The following is a 19204-nucleotide window of genomic DNA, read 5'->3' on the forward strand; positions in this document are numbered from 1 at the left end:
ATGATATTTAATCTTTAGTACCGAGGCCTCACAGTGCTGATGGATCCCTGGGGGACAACTGCTGGAGCTGTAAATCAATGTGTGTGTGTCGTGTTTTTGTGCGTGTGGCCTGTTGTTTGTAAGTTTGCAGAGTTACAAAAGTAAAATGAACTTCTTGAAGTTTGATGGAAAAGATATAATTAACATAGACAAAATCATCCTTGAGGGATTTGAACAATGTTGACATCGTTCACGCTTTCTTTTGGACTGGAAATCTGGAAACACTACAATGTCGACCGAGAACATTTCCACTAGGAGTAAAGTAGTCAAAGTACTTCATAAAAAAAGTGAAGAAATGAACATTAGTTTGTTTTAAACACTGGAAATGATGACAGTTTACTGTGTTTCACTTCTGAGATTGAAATCAAATGTAGGCCTTGAAAGCCCCCTAGCGACCACTAAGGTAAATTACAACGTAATCCGCAGTTAATTAAATCATTAAAAAGTAGCCAGACGTGTGAAAAAATCGAATAACAAACTCTGAAAAGGTGAAGCTCATGAATAGCCTTGCATTCTGGTTTAGCTTGTTTTTCCCACTCTCTAATCCATGAGCTACAATCTCAAGAACATACGACGCACACACGACGCCTCAGCAGGTGTGTTTTGTGGCCCTCATGGGAGCACACACACGGCAAACTAATGACTTTTTCTCTCTTCACCTCACCTGGGACTCCGGGGTCGTGAGGGGCTCTCACGTGTTTGGCCCGAGGTCATATGTTCAAAGTGTGGCAGTGGTGGGCGAGGGGTTGACGTCATCGTGTGTGTGTGTGTGTGTGTGTGTGAGAGAGAGACTTCAAGCTGCAACGACAGCGTGACTGAGATGCTTTCACACGCTGAAATTCAATTTTCCCCTCAGAAACATACGCTGTCATTGGGGCGTAAATCTGGACGTGGTTATTGGCGTGAAGGTCAAAAGGTCACGGCAGTGCTGTTTATCTTTCCGCCTTCAGGTGCGGCAATCGAAATGTTGCATTGGTGTGTGTGAATAATCTTACATTCAACCTCTGACATATCTTATACCAACTTAATAACTTTATATGTATCTTTAGAATTTGAGTTTTTTGAGAATTTGAAATCGGTTGCAATGAGCTTTGTCGAACACCAGGAGGCAGCATTGTCACAGCTGTCTCTTGAACAATGGCATTGAAAAACAGTATTTTTATTTTAATTAAATTAAAAAAACCTTGGCAGACCTAATTTCTTACCTTTTCACTAAATGCTATGATCAATATTCATCAAAGCGTCTTTTATTTAACTTTATAATTGTGACTTTACGGTCAAATAGAGCAGTCACACCTTCGAACCATGACTAACATCACGTCAACTTCTCTCACTGATCCAGGATTCTATTAAGAGTCAGGAGCATAAATAAAACACTGTCACAACTCCAATGTTCACCCCAAATTCCTGGGTGCCACAGTATCCCTTGCGTAGGCACTGAAAACGTCCAACAGATGAGCGTGGACATCAGAGTGTCGACTTTCCCTGGAGGTGATAATTCAATCCATGTGCTTTACATTTCATTGAATCTGTGACGACTCCCTCGTCGCCTCGTCTGGAGAGTGGAAACTCCCTACGTTTTATTAAACGTACAAAGTGGCACAAAGGAAAAGCAATAGTGTGGGAAATCCACGCGGCGTGTGAAATATTGTTTCACATGTGCTGGTGAGTTTCTTTGGGGGTACTTTGGTTTTCTTCACGTACATTTGCTCCATAATGGAAGCTTCTTTCATGACAAGTCTTTAGCGGGGCAGAAAGAAATCCATTTTATCCATCATTGCAACTCAAATGAAACGATTGTGCCCTCAATTAAAAAGAAAAGAGAGACCGATGTAATCAGGAAAATTATTTATTCAGAAATACTGACTTGAATTATGTCAAACAAAGAGCTGAACAAACTAATGAAAATGACCATGCTGTTAAAAATGGTTGTCTCTGCTCAAATAACACAGATCTTTAGAATTAGATTGTAATTCATCGTAGATGGTCGTCCACAGCATCACAAGGGCAAACGTATCTCCAGCAGCCACAGGAAGACGGCAACACTCCGACAGCACCTTGGATTCCGGCGAAGCTAAAGCGCCTTAATGCAGGATTCAAACACTCACAGCGTCTTTCACCAACTCAGGGTCGTATATGCTCAACGTTTTTTTTTTTAAATCAATCACTAGATGTTTCTAACAGTTGAACACCTTAAAAATAAATCAACTACTTCTTCCCCAAAAGCACATGAACAGGCTTCACTGCTCGCAGACTAATCATGTCACACTTCAGGAGGTCATAATGACAGTATTTAAAGTCATGTTTGTTATTTGATCGAGTGCATCTTTGGTCTATTATTTAATGTTTTAGCTATATGGCAAGTTCAGCTGGCACAGGAAGAATGGGCTTGTAACTATAATCTGGGTTTTCAATAAAAATAATAGGCTAAATCTGAACAATTGTGTCGTGGTTATTTTTCAATATTCAAGAACATGTCGTTGAATGTATTTGATAACCTCCTAGATTTAAAATGCAAACATGATACGGTCGTTTCTGATTCTGACTAAATAAACTTTACATGCAAACTGTCTGACCTGCTTCACCTGCATGATCCCTCTACAGATCGCGTCGATTAGATTCATGATTGGACCGAAGCTTGTTTCTTCTCCAGCGAAGGTCTTTGAATCGACTCACGTGAACTCCTTAAGTACCGTTTCATCTCCTCGCTCAGGAATGACGTCCTGGACCTCATGAGCAAAGTTAAATAATGAAGAGTCGCTCGTTTTACGCTCATTTCTTCTGAGAAAACATCACTAGGAACTCATTTGAGGAGCAGATCGAGCTTGAAAAAAAGAGGCGAGGAGACGAGCAGGTCTTCAGGGATGTCAGAAGTTCAAACGTAAAAGAACATAATCAAACCATAGAGATGTCAAAATGCTTACATGGAAGGCGGAATGGTGAGAGAGGGTAAAGGAAGGGTCATCAGTCGCATTCCAGTTCTCGTAAAACGTCGAATGCGTTTCTAGTTATTCCCACTGGCTTATCCTTCTTCTGCCTTCGATCCCCAAACGCGTCTTCATCCTCCTCGTCGTCGTCGTCGTCAGCGTCGCGGTCCTGCTCCTCCTCCGGTTCTGTGCTCGACTCGCCGTCATCCTCGTCGTCATCCCTGTTCTTGGACACGTCGTCCTCGGCGAGTCGGCCCTGCAGGCCCATGATCTCCGGCAGGTCCGGGTGGTTCTCCCAGGTCTCTGTAGAAACCACATAGAGGAGGTTAACGTCACCATCGACCTCAGCAGACGTGGTCGTCTCACCTCTCAGGCAGGTGTATCCTGGAGGACGCAAGCAGACGCACAGTCGCCCATCGATGGCTAACCTCAGGAGGCTGTTGGCTGCTCTGTAGACGTCGTTACGGGCGGCTTTCGCCGTTTTATAACCTCTTCTCTCTGCCCAGGCTGAGAGAGAGGACAGGAAGATGAAGACACTCTATATACTTAAGCGTTGTATACATCCTATAATGGAGCTGCTACATTGATTGCAAGAATCTGTTGATTCAATACGCATCACGATACATGTGTGACGACACTTTTTCTGGCTTTTACAACAAAGAAATGAGCACATACTTTCTCTAATCAAATGTGAGAGCGTTTGTAGGAAATTGCTTCACAAATTATTGACAAAAAAATGTCCAAAATGAACGAATAGAAATAACCAAAGTGCAAATGGAGCGAGCTGAAGAGGACACGCCTTCGAGGTGGATTATTCAACATGGAATTAAGAATGAGTTTGTCATTATAATTAATCGGAGAATGGCTGGTTTCAAACCGAGACCTTCGCTCACCCTCGCAGACGTCCCAGGCCGTCCACCCCGGCTCTACTGCAGTCCCCCGCTTGTCTGGAGGGAGTTCGGCCAAACTGGGGTGTTTGAGTTTGAGCACGGAGATGAAGGAGGTTCTCTGACACAGGTAACCCACGGAGCTGTACGGCTCCTGCACTTGAGCCACGGGATATAATCCGGCCAGAATCTGGAGCCAGCCAGAAGAAAAGACATCAGTCGTTTAACCAAAGAGCCTTGAATGCATCATTCTTACTTGTAACTGTTTGACGACTCGCGAGGGAAAGACCAGTCCGGGGCAGTCGCACAGTTTGACCGTGGGGGTGAGGTAGTATGTCTGGAAGTACTTGGTGTGACCCGGAGTCCGAGACACACTCACCACTTTCCTTCCGACTAAACTGTTGATTACAGAAGACTTGCCTACATTTGGAAAACCTGAAAAGAAGATGTTTCAGACGTTACACTTTACATGTCTATGCTGGCGAACTAACAAAGGCAATGGTTTTACCGATGCAGCCGAGAGTGAGGACGCCATTTTTGTAGAGCTCCCCCGAAGGATTGCTCATCTCCATGGAGGCGTCACTTTGATGCTCCATCATCACCGACTCGCCACTTTCCTCCTGCCACATGTCGTCCAACTGCTGAGCCACAGAATCTCTTTGGATTTTCTGCTCCCAGCTGGATAGATCCACTGTGGACACACCAGAGCAGGATTAAAATCGTTTAAAAACACTTGAACTATAAATGACGGACCTCTTCCTGCAGTGATGGCCTGACAGGCGTTCAAGATGTCGACACGCCCTCCAGCGCTACACCAGTTGGCCTTCTTCCTCATCCTCTTCTTCTGGAGCACTAAGAGAGGAAATGAATACAATTGGAAGAATGATTCACACTTAAATAGCGCTATCGTACAGGTAGATACTTTAAGTCTGTTAATGCACCAACATACATTAAAAATCTAATCCAAACTTACCAACCCTCTAGGACCTTACGATCCTTAAACTCAGATCTAGTAGTTATACCACAAATCTCTAAATGTAGATTTGGAGCCAGGGCCTTTTCAAGTTTTCAAGCCCCTTTGTTGTGGAACCCTATAAATAACTTAACTGTTTATCTTAGCTGCTATAGGCTGAGAATGCTGGAGGAGTTTTAGACACTGAGATCTGTATATCCTTCTTTTCTGCATTACATTCATCACCTGTGCAGTTTAAACACCTTTTTATTTATCTCCCAGGGCCCCAGGGCTACACCCCCAGAGCTGCTGCTGATCCAGGATTTCCACCACGTTATCAGATCCCGAGTTCTCTCCAGCACCTCCATGGACTCTCCCATACTCTCTTCTTTTCTCTCACTGTATCCTCCCTCACTCTTCTCCTTATCCAACTGTCTACCCCCCCATTCTTCCTTCCAGCTGGTCACAGCAGGAGGCCGTCAACAATGAGTCTTACTTCAACTGTAAAGTGTCTTGAGATAACTTTGTTATGATAAGACACTTTAAATAAAATTGAATTGAATGCTGCTGCAACCTTTTCAGACATTAAAGCTGATGCAAACACTTCCTTCTCACCTGTGCTGTAGGCCTGACCCCGGTGTGAAGTGAAGCAGACGATGTAGAGGTCGGGGAACTGTGAGGTCATGTAGTGTTTCCATGCCAACACCAGCGATGGAGGACAGAGATCCGCTTTGTTCAACACCAGGATCATGTGCTTCTTCAGGTCACCGGTGATGTACTTGTACACGTCTGGTGGGAACTGAAGCGCCTGTTGAAAGTCACGACATGACAATTAGAATTACACTCAGGAGAAAAACAACCATTTCACTTAAAAGCATTGAGTTGAAACAAAGTGGTCCCTTGTATATTGCTGGGGTTCTGATGTACCTGCATTTAACGAAATGCGCGAAGTAATGACCATTTAATTTTTTACTGGATAAGATAGACAACAATTATTTGAACATGCAAACTTGTGGCACATGAGGTTCCAGTAGCTCAGTAACGATGACCAGAACACAGTAAAGGCATCACAGTAGTTAACAGTTTTGGCGGCATTAAAGATTCTGTGCTGAAACTCATCTGCTGTTTAAATAAATGATCAATTTGTAACAGAGTAAACAAAGTCAAGGAACTTTGTCGTTTCTGCCTGCAGCCGACTACCACATAATTAAAAATGCAACACCGTGAGCAAAACATTTATTTTATTTTAATCAGTGAAACAGCAGACAGTGAACTATGATAAGGCAAGGTTTTCAAATTCTAATCTAGAGTGTGGTTCACTTATTTTGGTTGCCCGACCCTAAATGAACAAAGAGGTCCCGCAGTGCCCTCTTCTGGTGCTTAACTCGTGTAGTTAACTAGCAACTGTTTGTTAAGAAGCAATTTTGGAAAGTGCACAAAGGACTTAGCTCCACAACTTTGTTTTCATTCTCAACATCAATGTTAGGCTGTGAATAAGACCTTGAAGCACATGACACATCACGATCTGCCATGTTTGTGTCGGAGCCAGGTTTCAGGAAAACTAGCGAAGCAACTTCTTTGGATACGACTATGCAAACAACATGTGCTCCTCAAGTGTATTGTAGGCCTCGGCGGTTCAAGGCTCACGGCTTTCTTTCTTGAGAAAACAATGAGTCGGATTAACGGTTTAAACAATGCGTAACTGTAGCAGGAAAGTAACAAAAACAATGTTTTTTACACATCAGAAAAACTCATACCAGTGACACTATAAAAATAACATTTCTCAAAGAAATAAAATGTAACATTTTGGGATCACCGATACATTTTCTGATTTCCTGTAATATGATCGATTTTTAAGAAAATAATGATTTATGTCACAGAATCCTTTAGCTTTATCTAGACGAAGCTCTTTACTACACAAGAGAGGGGAAAAAATAGTCTCAATCCCACATATTTGTAATAGTAACCGTGGTAAAAGCTTCCCTACAAATAATAATAAAGCCATTATTACACCAAATAAATTGTTCAGCAAACTTTGCTTTATTATGAAACTGACAGCACTATGGCCTCACCATGTCATAAATTATACTATAATGTAAACTTTCTATTATTGCAGTCAGAGGATTGTTTATCCACATTCGTCATGCAGACATGATCCACTCAAAACATAAAAAAAATAAATCACCTACTGGATGCCGGATGTCTACAATGAGCAGGACGATGTCAGACATTTCTAGCACTCTCCAGAGTTGTCTCCAGGTCTGAAAAACGACATTAAAGAGGAGAATGTAAAAAGGTGCAGAGATCCAACTTGAACACTTTTCCCGCTCTTCTTTCAAATGTTTTGTGCATGTTTCGTGACATCCGGACACTCACCTCCAGGTTGTGTTCAAAATGACTTAAAGCTCCGTGAGGGTTGCGGGAGTGCAGGTCTTCCAGGAAATCTCTAAACGACTTCTCCTCTTTCTTCAACAGGTTTTCACGCGTCATCTCATAATTCCATGGAGGCCGTCGAGGAAAACTGAGACCTGGTGAACAAAAAAAATGTTTTGGGTCTGTATTTCCTAGTAAATGCCAACATTTGGACAACTGGCCAACCTTTTCCTGTTGGATAGACGTCAATGATGCTAATCTCCATTTCTTTGTCCGGAACTGGCTCCAGTATCTTCTCTCTGGCAATTTTCTTCCTCTTCTCAACATCTTCTTTACTCTCTTTTTCAAAGTGCAATCGGAACCTAAGAAGAAAATGAGCAAGTGAGCTTCCTTGGGAGGATTAGGTCCCTCTATTATATGTAGCCGTTGGTGCTTTGAGTCGTTCATTTAACATCCATCAAACTTTACAATCAAATTTAATGAACTTGAATGTAGAAACCCTTCTTATATAGCCCCGTTTTAAGTATTACCATGTTGTTCATTTACCTGTTGGGATCATATCGTGTGTCTTTGCTGGAGGGTTGTTGATTTATTCTCCTAAAATCTGTAGTCTCGCTGTCGGATGTGTCCGACTGGCGATCTCCACGCTCAACGCTTGCATTGCGGCTGCTTGGACCAGAACCGGGTTCACCTGGGCATAGATGTAATGGGAAGAATGTTACCTTTTTATATTGGATTTCAAAAATGTATATGACAAACCAGACTTACTGCAGTTGTTAAAACACTTAAAAGTTTCCTTTAATGGACTCTTAAGGGGCTATTTACCGCTGCCAGTTATCTGAGTGACTGTGAAAATCTCTCTAATTTTAATAAAATGATCTTAAGGACATTTTCCAGAATCGCCGCATATGTCTTATCCTTTTGGAAAAACAACTTTCCGTGAACAATGTCATAGGATTGTCTTTATAAGCTCAGTCTTTACCACTAAATATGTTATTTATCTTTAGACTTAGACTGTATCATCTTGTGCTTTCTCTTTATTTCTCTTTTTTCTTGTTCTTATTTTATTTTGATTATTTTTTAATGAAAAATTGCTGTATTTGCTGTGGATAATTTGGAGAAAAAAAACAATTTCCAAAGGAGACCTCCTGAGGGTTCAATACAGTTCTACCTTAACCTTAAACGTTGTCACTTCACAGCAATGGCACTTGGTTGTTCTTCAGGTTCATGAGGTTATGAAGCACATTTAAAAAAAAAAATGGTAGTAAAAAGATTGAATAGGGTTTGGTTTGACAACAAGGCTCAACGGTATTGCAAACAAACAAAAATATGTCCCAGTCCAGTTAATACAGCACATATTTAAATTAATCTGTTTTGTCCTTTAAAATTCTAGAATTATCCTTTTTTTTAGGATTAACATTTACACCTTTGATTCTCAAGTATTCTGTCGAGAGAGTACTATTTTTAGACATACAAGGTACATATTTGTACAATAACAATAACATTTCTAGTTGTAACATCAAATCAGTTTAACTGTTTACACAAGTTTGGTCACGCATATGGTATGTAACGTGAAGTGACGCAGGCGAACTAAAGAAGATGTAATTCTTGTGAATAGCTATTAGTTTTTTTTTTAATGTTTAAGTCAAACATGTAAAGCACAGTTTACTTTAACTCACAAGCGCCTGCTCGGAACATCAAGCTAAAGCTAACACGTTAGCGCTAACGGTTCACCTCTCTTCCTCTCTCGGTTGAATTGCAGCTGCTTCTTCTTCTGTTTGTTGCTGAATGGCTTCTTCCGGGGCATCTTTAAATGGCGAGACTGTGTGTCGACACAGGCAATGGTCGCTCGTCCCGTCGGCGTGTGAATGTTATTCACTATTGAGAAGATGAAGTTTCTCGACTGCCTTCACTTTCTCAATGACGACACATCCTGGCCATGTGTCGTCATTGGACGAACTGATTCTTTGAAACGCCAGATAAAATGGAAACGATACTTACCTTACGTGGTTAGTTTAAACCAGGCAATTATTTTGAAACCATCGTGTATGATAAAGTTGTATGTCATCATGAAAATAGATGTCACGTGACATATTACGTGACATCTATTTTCATGACGACATATTTAATTAGTCACCAATAAGAGTCGAACTTCCCACTGCTACCTCACTGCGGGACTGCAGAGAATCCAGACGAAACCATTACGCACACTTTAAAACGTTCAACAAAAAAAGGACAAACAAGTTTGGTTTTTTTCACCTAAATGTTTTTAAATGCTTTTTTAAAACTCGCCAGGCCGTTTTTTGGAGAGTGACTACCTGAACTGTGTCAAGCTACATTGACTGGGTTGACTTGAACTTTCTCTCCCAATAGATGGTACAGCCCATTGTTTTGAACGCCTCACAAACGTGCACATTCCTGCAGACTCAACAACAAACCAACTGCTAACATGGATTGCAGTTTACGTTAAGTTAAGTGTACCTTGCAATGTTTAAAATATAAATATTAACACACGAAAAAATATTAAATTCAGTTTGCATTAAACGGTTTACTATAAAAGTGACGTTTATAGTTGGCCTCCCATAACGTCATAAGGTCATCTGACTTTACAATAATAAAAATAAATAAGTTCAGTTTTTTTATTTAGTGTGCTAGAATCTGATAAACCAGTTTATGATAAAATACATATTTAGATTGACAGGTTGCCTTTATCAAAAGTTTTGACTTGGAAAGTTTGAGTGTTCAATTAAGTACAAGGAAATCGTCTCACATTCCTGTTCTCTGAAGAAAATATAAACATGACACGAGGCGGACATTAACATTGACAAAACACTCAATAATTCAGTTAGTTTATTGTAATATGAGGTTGGAAAATGTGGCTGAAAGTGTGAATGGATCAAATGTCGCCAACCTACATGGAAACACCGTTTGGAACACATGAAGCCGTAGAATAGGATCACACTCCACAAGAGCAGCTTCTCCTGAAGTCCTGTGAATAGTTCTAAATAGCAACAGATTATCACAGACGCTATGATAAGTGGAAGTATACATTGAGTGCATAAGCATTTTTTTCACCATTCCTGAAAAGGAAGTTATTCATATCCCTTATATCGTAGAAAAACACAGTATTTTACAATATTGTCAAAGATATTAACACTGATGTAGGAAAGAAAGACTCAGTATGAAAGTATTACAATTAAACTTTTTTTTCCCATATACCTGTACAATCAAGGACAGATTCCTTGTTTGCTACAGATGAGTTCATCATAGAGTAAAACACCAAGATAAAAAACTTTGTTTTTTCTTTTAAATTGTCACACACTCCACATGAAGCAAAATAAAACAGGTGGACTTCATGATGAGGTGTTTTTAAAAACAGGGTTCAGTAATCAGTCTCAAGGTTCTAGTGTCAGCTTTGTATTGCTTCTTTTTTTTCTTTTGACTTTTCGTTGATTTAGGCCTTTTAAAATAAACCTCACAAAACTCCAGCAAAAGCGGGTCTTGCCGGTCAGCACTAGGAGTTGAGGTGTTCCACTTGAATGGTCGACGCCGACACGGTCAGGCAAATGTCCTTGTGGGAAGCGATCTCCGAGACGGGGACAGGTTTGTACTGGATGTCACTCGCAGACACCGTTTTATACTGATGCAGGTCGAAGGGACAAGAAATGGAATCCGTTTGACTGTAGCTGCCCTGGTTCTGTCCTCCGACTCCTCGGACGCCGCCGGTGCCGTCCACGCGACTCTGTGCTGCTGCGTTGCTCTGGTTTCGGTTCTGTTGATTCCGCTGTTCTCTCTTAATGGCGGCGGCCGTCATATGGTCAGGATTGTGTTTCTCCATATGCTTCAGCAGGTATGTCTCCTGTAGGAGTTGCAGGGTGTAGGTATGAACACAAGATGTCAAGAAACCACTTGATAAAAAAAGTTTTGAACCTCTGCTTACCGACGTGTAGGAGCGATTGCAGATGCCGCACGAGTAGATCTTGGCGTGTTTGACGGTGTGTGTGGCCATGTGAACCTCTAGCGTGGCTGCATCAGTGTACCCTTTAAAGCAGTTTGTGCACCTGAAGGGCTTGTCCTTACTGTGTTGACGTCTGTGAGACTGGAGAAATATTTTTGGATACAGTCAAGTTAACATCTAGCAAGATACAGAAAAAGTAAAAACTTAAATTATCACCTGCAAATTTGAGAGTTGAGTGAAGGATTTGTCACAACCTGGATGGACACATTTGTACGGCCGGTCTCCAGTGTGAATCCTAGAAGAAAGTGGAGGAGAATTACTTTAATTTGAAAATTTTAAACGGTTTAGTGAAGAAAATGTGTATAAAATAATGCAAAGGGAAATAATTTGAAACATAGCATACCAATTGAACTTGTTAAGCATTTACTTACAAGCAACTTAAATGTTTGAAATTATTTACATTCAGAAAAGCAATACCTTAAAAAAAACAAAAAAAACACACTCCAACAAGCTCAAGGACCATTGATGGACAATTATCACAATAAAACAGATTATTTGAACACACGATACACAATGTGGTATTGTTAATACAAACATTTGTGTGTTGACGGTAAAACCAACTGTAATGTTTTTAAAACATACATAAAGTACATACAACACAAAAAGAACAGAGCGATGGCCCTCTTCGAACTCCTGATAGATGATTGACACACACTCACACACACTCACACTCACACTCACAGACAGACTGCTACACAGATGTGAACCCCGGGCTTGATCGTGTGTAATAACCAAACACAAGCATAACAAGAAGAACATCTGGCTTCCCTGCACACCGTTATGGAGCACTATAAATCAACCTCCGTAACATTTTTTTAAAACCTTTGTTGATTTTTGTAAGATGGTTTATTTTCCCGAGTGTCAATCAAACTGTAAAATTAAAGAAATTGTTTATTTGCATGTAAATATCTCGTAATAATGATCGATAGTCCAGATAAGTTAAGTATTTGTAAAAAAATGTTTAGCCATCCATTGATGTTGACAATGCGAAGTCAGAGGAACAAAATAAAAAAAAACTGCGAGACATGTTTACCTGCTGTGCTGCTGCAGGTGACTGAGCTGTCTGAAGCTCTTTTGGCAATACGAGCAGGTGTAAGGTTTCACGCCGGTGTGGATGCGGATATGCTGGGCCAGGTAGCTGGAGTTGGCGAACGACTTGGTACAGTGGGGACACTTGTGAGGCTTGGACTCCGTGTGGTTCCTGAAGAATGGGGGAGAAGGAGCATGAACGCAAAGTCACCACGTCATTATTATTATTAATGTCCCAAATTGTACTAGGTCCAAATTCAATGTAAACATGCAGTGAACAAAAGCCAAAGTGTTAAATCACAAGGCCAACATGTGAATCAACCAGGTCTATGACAATAGGACTATTACTACGTAAAAAGCACATTTTTCTGCATTTGAGCTCTCTAAAAAAAATGAATGATTCGGTCGACTGGATGAGGAGCAAAGGACAGGAATTGAACATGCAGTCAAGAGAGATGTGAAGCAGAGGAAGGTGCATGCAAGAGAGGGGTAAACACAAACAGGTGATGGCTTTGACAAAACTTAATGAAGTAAAAAAACAAAAAACAAACCAAAAACACAGGTCATCAATGATAGTTATTGGATGAAAATTGTTGTGTCGTTCACATCAGTGTGTGACATTAAATGACACAACAATCACAGCCAATCACAGCTGATGTTGCAAGACCGGCCAGTTTGAGACATTTTCCCCCCTGTAAGATGTTGCAATTATGTCCATGTTTTCTATGGCTACATAGAATTAAACATTCTAGTTAAAAGTAAATCAATAAAAAGTCAATATTTTTCTTCTAGAAAATCGACTTCAATGGCCCTGGATCTAAAAAACTCAACCATAGATGTATTATAACCAGCGTATTGACAGAGGAATTGATTGCAAATACAAAAACATGCTAGCATGCATGTGCCATCAGTAGTCAATTTATTATTTTTGAGTGAGATTTAAAGAAACTGTATTTTCATTATTTTGCCCCAGAGGATAACTGGAAAAGAGGTGTAATGACAGAACATTTAGAGCAGGGGGGCACATGAGGTGAGGTGGGGAGGGTGAAGCTGCAGTACCGTGAGTGCTGCTGTAAATGACTGAGCTGCCTGAAAGATTTCTGGCAGTAGGAGCAGGTGTAAGGCTTGGCCCCACTGTGGATACGGATGTGCTGCGCCAGGTAGCTGGAGTTGGCGAATGACTTGGAGCAGTGAGGACACTTGTGAGGTTTGGCCTCTGTGTGCGACTTGGAGTGGATCTGCATGTCTGACTTACTGAAGAAAGTCGCCGCACACATCCGGCACCTACAGGGGGAGAGACAAAGGGAATGGAAAGGGGATGATGGAACAGGAAGGGTGAGGACAAGAGGACAAACGGAAAAAAGAAAGTGGGAGATTATGAGAAGGGTAGGATAGAATCAAATTAGTAGAAGGGAAATTAAAATGGAACCAACGGCAGAAAGAGCAGGTTCAGATCATATATTTTGGGGGTGCAGGGGGATAGAAAAGGTGGAGAAAGGTGAAGGCAGAGGAGCATTGTGCAGATATTAGTGCAGGAGACAAGAGTGCAAAGATCATGCTGATAAAAGGACAAAGAGGACAACAAAGGGAGGTGGTCCATCAGGTGTAGATGGAATGTGTGTGAAGCTCATGTTGTGTTTTTAAATGCAAATGTTTTGGTTTCCAAAGACATTTTTTTTGGAATGGACCAGCCTCTATAAAGCAAGCTCGCTCTGACACAGCATGCAGTGAGTTTAAAGCAGTTTCTACTCAGAAAGCAATTTATTGGCATCCATTTCAGCTGAAGACAAAAATCTGATTCAACAGGACACAGAGGTGCAGGTGCAACTGCAGTAGCAGGACAGCAACACTTGTATGGCGTTTCCCATCTTACCTGTACGTCTTAGTGCTATCTTTCGGTACCAGATCCTCGTCTTCGTTCGACAGGTCGTATGGGTCCCCAGTACGCTGATGCAGTGACGACAGCTACATGAAAGAACACACTATTAGCACAAGACAAGACATGTTTTGTTATACACCAGTTGCGTCTTACATTGCCGTCAGCTGACAGATGAGCTAGGATGAGAGTTTCACTTCCTGGTCCACCTCCGGGAACTGGGCTTGACACGGTCACTCTTCTTTTTCTGCCTCTTTTTGAAGCACCCGGCGTCATCGGAACGTGAGAAGTCCCACCGCTGTCTTTTTTTTCTACAAAAGTAGCAGTTTGTCAGGACGATCACATCCACTGGAGTGAGCAGATCTTATCCATCTTATGTAGCATGTAAAAGTTCCAGGGCAACATCCTGTGACTTCAAGCGACTTAAAAGAAATTGCGATTTGCAGACATTCATCAGTCTCAGCCCATCTTTGTATTAGCTTGTAGCCGTTTACATGGTGCGAATGGTTTCATTCTTGCATCAAACACAGTCTGGAAGAAAAAGCACTGAAGCCAGAACTGTCTCAGACAAGAATGTGTCAACACGCTCCTGGAAAACTTGAACAACTTGTCATCTGCAGATGTGCACAGACACTTTTTAAAGTGGTTGGTACACATTGCATACAATGTATTCATTATTAATTTATATTATTACATGTACAATAACTATATAAGCCAGCAAGAGTAAAAGTAGCATGAATTGTTCAAGTTCAAAAATCACATTACAGGGTTCTCATTAGGGCAGCTTTACACTAGAAAAGTTGTCATGGATGTTGTATAGACTAGTTTATCATAAATGTTTCTTTCCCCAAGAACCCTTTACTGGCCAAACGGGAGTCATTTTCCTCTCCAACGCATCCAACTTTCGCCCTGAAGCTAGTCCAACAGGCATCTCTCGATGCACGATCCATTTATGATTGTAATAATTCATTGAAATATTTTACGTTACATCACTTTACCTACCGTGAGAATGGAGTGCTGAAACCATTATAGTCGTTCCTGGATTGCCAGAGATAAAGGATTGAGTCGACGAGGGGTTCATCAGAGTTCCAGCAGGAGTAGTGATGACCAGACCAGCTGCGTGGAAAAGTGATTGAGAAATACAACACGTTAACACTTGAATAAACGAAACAGGGAATCAAAAGACACCGAGTAAATACCACTAAACCTTTGCTCACCTGCAGTCATGATGCCTGTGGATGGGACTGGCAGTACCGTGACATTTGGGCTGCTGTGTGGCGGGTGGAGGTGTGCAACAGAACTCGTCTGATCTCCTCCTTCTGCCTTGGTCCCGGGAGTCGGGACGGTGAGAAGAGTGGTCTGGTAGTGGGGCGCCGAAGAAGTGAATGATGCGTGGTTCTTTTCGTGATGCTCCTTCACTTTGTTTAGGAACATTGCATTCTCAATCTGAGGGAAATAATTATTATCAGGTTATAAGGTCATAATAAAACAACCCAATAAATAACATAAACCTACACAATGCTAAATTTATTCTCCTTAATCAGTTTTAAATAAAAAAATGCGGCTCACCTGTCCTTGCATGGTGGGTACAGGCAGACCAGACCAGAAATAGGATGAATTGAAATGAGAATCCTCCATTTTTACTGGAACAAAATACACAATTAGATCACACCATAGATTTACTTTATATTTTTATGAATGCAAGAATACAAACAAATCATCTACAAGTGCAACTTGTAACAATTACAAGAATAATGTTAATTTTACTCTTCCTAAAACTTCCTTTAACACTTGATTGTCTATTGGGGCTCAACTGAGACAAACTTCCAGGCACTGGGGTGAACCAAGAGAAAAGTTGGCAAAAGATGTCAAGAATCAAAACCCTTCCATCGGGGATCATCCTGGAAGCACCGGGTCGACAGACGACAGCCAGGGTCTGAGGCAGCGATAAATGCAACAGCAATCCAGCCTCATGGGAGTGAACACATTGTAAGAAGGAAGTGTAAAGAGAGAACTTTCTTTCACTTCACACTGCATGTGGCTGTCTACAATGGTTGCTAGTTGTATTGCCACAAACTATAAATAGGCCCCTGACGATCCATCCATGTTTATATTAAATTACACACACACACACATATACATAAGTAAATAAGTAAGTCATTTTTATTTATATAGGGCTTTTCCAGACCAGGGTCACAAAGCGCTTAAACAATCAAAACAATATTCAATAAAGTATATACTTTAAAGGTCAAGATAAAACTGAGAACACAACAGGAGTTCCAGAAAATCAAGGAAAAGCCTGAACGAATAAAAACGTCTTAATGTTTCTTGAAGGAAACATAAAGATATAAAATTTTAATTTTTTGTCATGAATCAACAACAAGTGGGACACAATCGTGAAGTGGAACGAAATTTATTGGATAATTTAAACTTTTTTAACAAATAAAAAACTGAAAAGTGGGGCGTGCAATATTATTCGGCCCCTTTACTTTCAGTGCAGCAAACTCACTCCAGAAGTTCAGTGAGGATCTTTGAATGATCCAATGTTGTCCTAAATGACTGATGATGATAAATAGAATGCACCTGTGTGTAATCAAGTCTCCGTATAAATGCACCTGCTCTTTGATAGTCTCAGGGTTCTGTTTAAAGAGAGAACCATGAAGACAAAGGAACACACCAGGCAGGTCCAAGATACTGTTGTGGAGAAGTTTAAAGCCGGATTTGGATACAAAAACATTTCCCAAGCTTTAAACATCTCAAGGAGCACTGTGCAAGCAATTATATTGAAATGGAAGGAGTATCAGACCACTGCAAATCTACCAAGACCCGCCGTCCCTCCAAACTTTCATCTCAAACAAGGAGAAGACTGATCAGAGATGCAGCCAAGAGGCCCATGATCACTCTGGATGAACTGCAGATAACTACAGCTGAGGTGGGAGAGATTTAGCTTCCAACAGGACAATGATCCAAAACATAAAGCCAAATCTACAATGGAATGGTTCACAAATAGACGTATCCAGGTGTTAGAATGGCCAAGTCAAAGTCCAGACCTGAATCCAATCGAGAATCTGTGGAAAGAGCTGAAGACTGCTGTTCACAAACGCTCTCCATCCAACCTCACTGAGCTCGAGCTGTTTTGCAAGGAAGAATGGGCAAGAATTCCAGTCTCTCGATGTGCAAAACTGATAGAGACATACCCCAAGCGACTTGCAGCTGTAATTGCAGCAAAAGGTGGCGCTACAAAGTATTAGCGCAAGGGGGCCGAATAATATTGCACACCCCACTTTTCAGTTTTTTATTTGTTAAAGTTTAAATTATCCAATAAATGTTGTTCCACTTCACGATTTGTGTCCCACTTGTTGTTGATTCATGACAAAAAAATTAAAATTTTATATCTTTATGTTTGAAGCCTGAAATGTGGCGAAATGTTGAAAGGTTCAAGGGGGCCGAATACTTTCGCAAGGCACTGTATATATATAGAATTCATCTACTTAGTCCAAGTTAGGTTGTCTGTATAACAGTGAGAGGAACGCTTATTAATTACCTTTTAAAAGCCAAAAAAACAAGCATTGAAGTTCTAAAACACAAAAATTTAAAAAACAGTCAAACACATATAGTTGAACCATTATCACAGATCTGATCCAGCATTACACCCCAGCTCGGGCTCTGAGGTCCGTGGATCAGAATCTACTGATGGTTCCTCGCACACGGTTCAGGACCAGAGGAGAGAAATCCTTCCAGACTGTTGCTCCTAGGCTTTGGAACATCTTCCTCTCTCTTTGTGTTTGATGATCTACTGACTCCTTCAAGAAACATCTTGTTTGTAGTTGTTCAGGCTTTTCCTTGAACTCCTATTGTGTTATCAGTTTTATCTTGACCTTTAAAGTATATACTTTATTGAATGTTGATTTGATTGTTTAAGCGCTTTGTGACCCTGGTCTGGAAAAGCGCCATATAAATAAATAATACTTACTTATTTTATGTGTCTGAAGACAGTCATCAATTAATTGTCAGTCAGGTGTTGCTTGTTTAAACCGACACCTGATTGGTTAACTCATGTGTGCTTGACTGGTTGGAACAAAAAACCTGCACCACCCTGAACCCTTTTCCTGGACCAGTGTGACATCCCTGGTCTACAGCAACACTTGCACTAGAACAGATGCAGCTCTACTGACAGGCAGCGACTAATCTGATCTAAACTTATACTATATATACTACGCAGTGTTACCAGGCCTGGCTCGGTGATCGATTGGGGAAACGATTGTATGGATTCAGAGGAAGCTAAAAAAACAAACAGTATTGGATGTAAATGGTTGTTTGAGACAGAGATGGAGGCGAGTGGTTGAAGCAGACCAGAGCGTTTCTGAAAAGACTTCCGGCTGCATAGTCATGTTATTTTAGCTACAAGTAGCATTAGCGGCGCGGAGAAGGAACGGAGATTCGTTTACCGGAGCAGACGACTCGGTTTGCCTCGCGGGGGCTCCTGCAGCCGCCAGGGATGCTTGTGAAGAGACAATACGGTGAACGAATGGAAGTTTCCTTTTTTAATCTTCTCGTTTTTCAAGTTTCTTTTAACCTCCGGTGAAGCAGCTGGCTCGGTTGAGCCTCACTTCCGCCGGATAACGTCGTCAGACAAAGGGAGTACTGTTTGATGACGTCATTTCTGGTCGCTCCAGACGAGTTGGTTTACGATTAGTTTTTATTTTATTTATTTTCATACACACGTACTCGTATGATCTAGAAGAAAACAAAACGTAATCGTAAAGAAAACGAAAAATAATTAAAACATGAATCTTTATCCTATTTTTTTTTTAAATATATCTTTACTGAATATGTTACATCTATTTTAATTGTATTATTATTATGTGACCCCGGTCTAGAAAAGCGCTATACAAATAAAAATTACTTACTTACACACTTGCAGATCTACCAGAGAGTGGTCTTGCTCTGTTGACAGTATTTACTATTATTGTTGATTATTTTTCAAGTTGATTATTGGAGGAACAATGAAAATTTAAATATTATTTCTAATATTTAGATGTCTGTTATGCTTTTATACATCTGTATTTCTTTGTAAATGTACATGTTTTGTGGGGTAATATT

The 19204-nt window shown here is 40.8% G+C and overlaps 1 protein-coding gene and 1 pseudogene across 2 annotated transcripts; both read right to left on the reverse strand.

Annotated features, from left to right (window-relative positions):
• Positions 1-1872: 1872 nt before the first annotated feature.
• gnl1 (G protein nucleolar 1) lies at positions 1873-9269 on the reverse strand. Its single transcript, XM_087806162.1, has 13 exons — positions 9180-9269; positions 8913-9056; positions 7725-7869; positions 7404-7540; positions 7182-7333; positions 6995-7066; positions 5421-5613; positions 4607-4705; positions 4362-4544; positions 4110-4288; positions 3860-4043; positions 3333-3473; positions 1873-3269 (listed from the first exon to the last, which is right to left on the reverse strand). The coding sequence occupies exons 2-13, from the start codon at positions 8983-8985 to the stop codon at positions 3004-3006; spliced, it is 1824 nt and encodes a 607-aa protein (XP_087662288.1). The 5' UTR covers positions 8986-9056; positions 9180-9269; the 3' UTR covers positions 1873-3003.
• Positions 9270-10011: 742 nt separating this feature from the next.
• znf384b (zinc finger protein 384 b) lies at positions 10012-18723 on the reverse strand (annotated as a pseudogene). Its single transcript, XR_015713230.1, has 10 exons — positions 18550-18723; positions 15671-15744; positions 15319-15547; positions 15104-15217; positions 14099-14412; positions 13285-13509; positions 12230-12397; positions 11353-11431; positions 11119-11277; positions 10012-11037 (listed from the first exon to the last, which is right to left on the reverse strand). The product of XR_015713230.1 is annotated as a zinc finger protein 384 b (transcript).
• Positions 18724-19204: the final 481 nt, after the last annotated feature.

Source organism: Callionymus lyra, chromosome 13 (genome assembly GCF_982586985.1).
Source record: "Callionymus lyra chromosome 13, fCalLyr1.hap1.1, whole genome shotgun sequence".
NCBI classification, from domain to species: domain Eukaryota; kingdom Metazoa; phylum Chordata; class Actinopteri; order Syngnathiformes; family Callionymidae; genus Callionymus; species Callionymus lyra.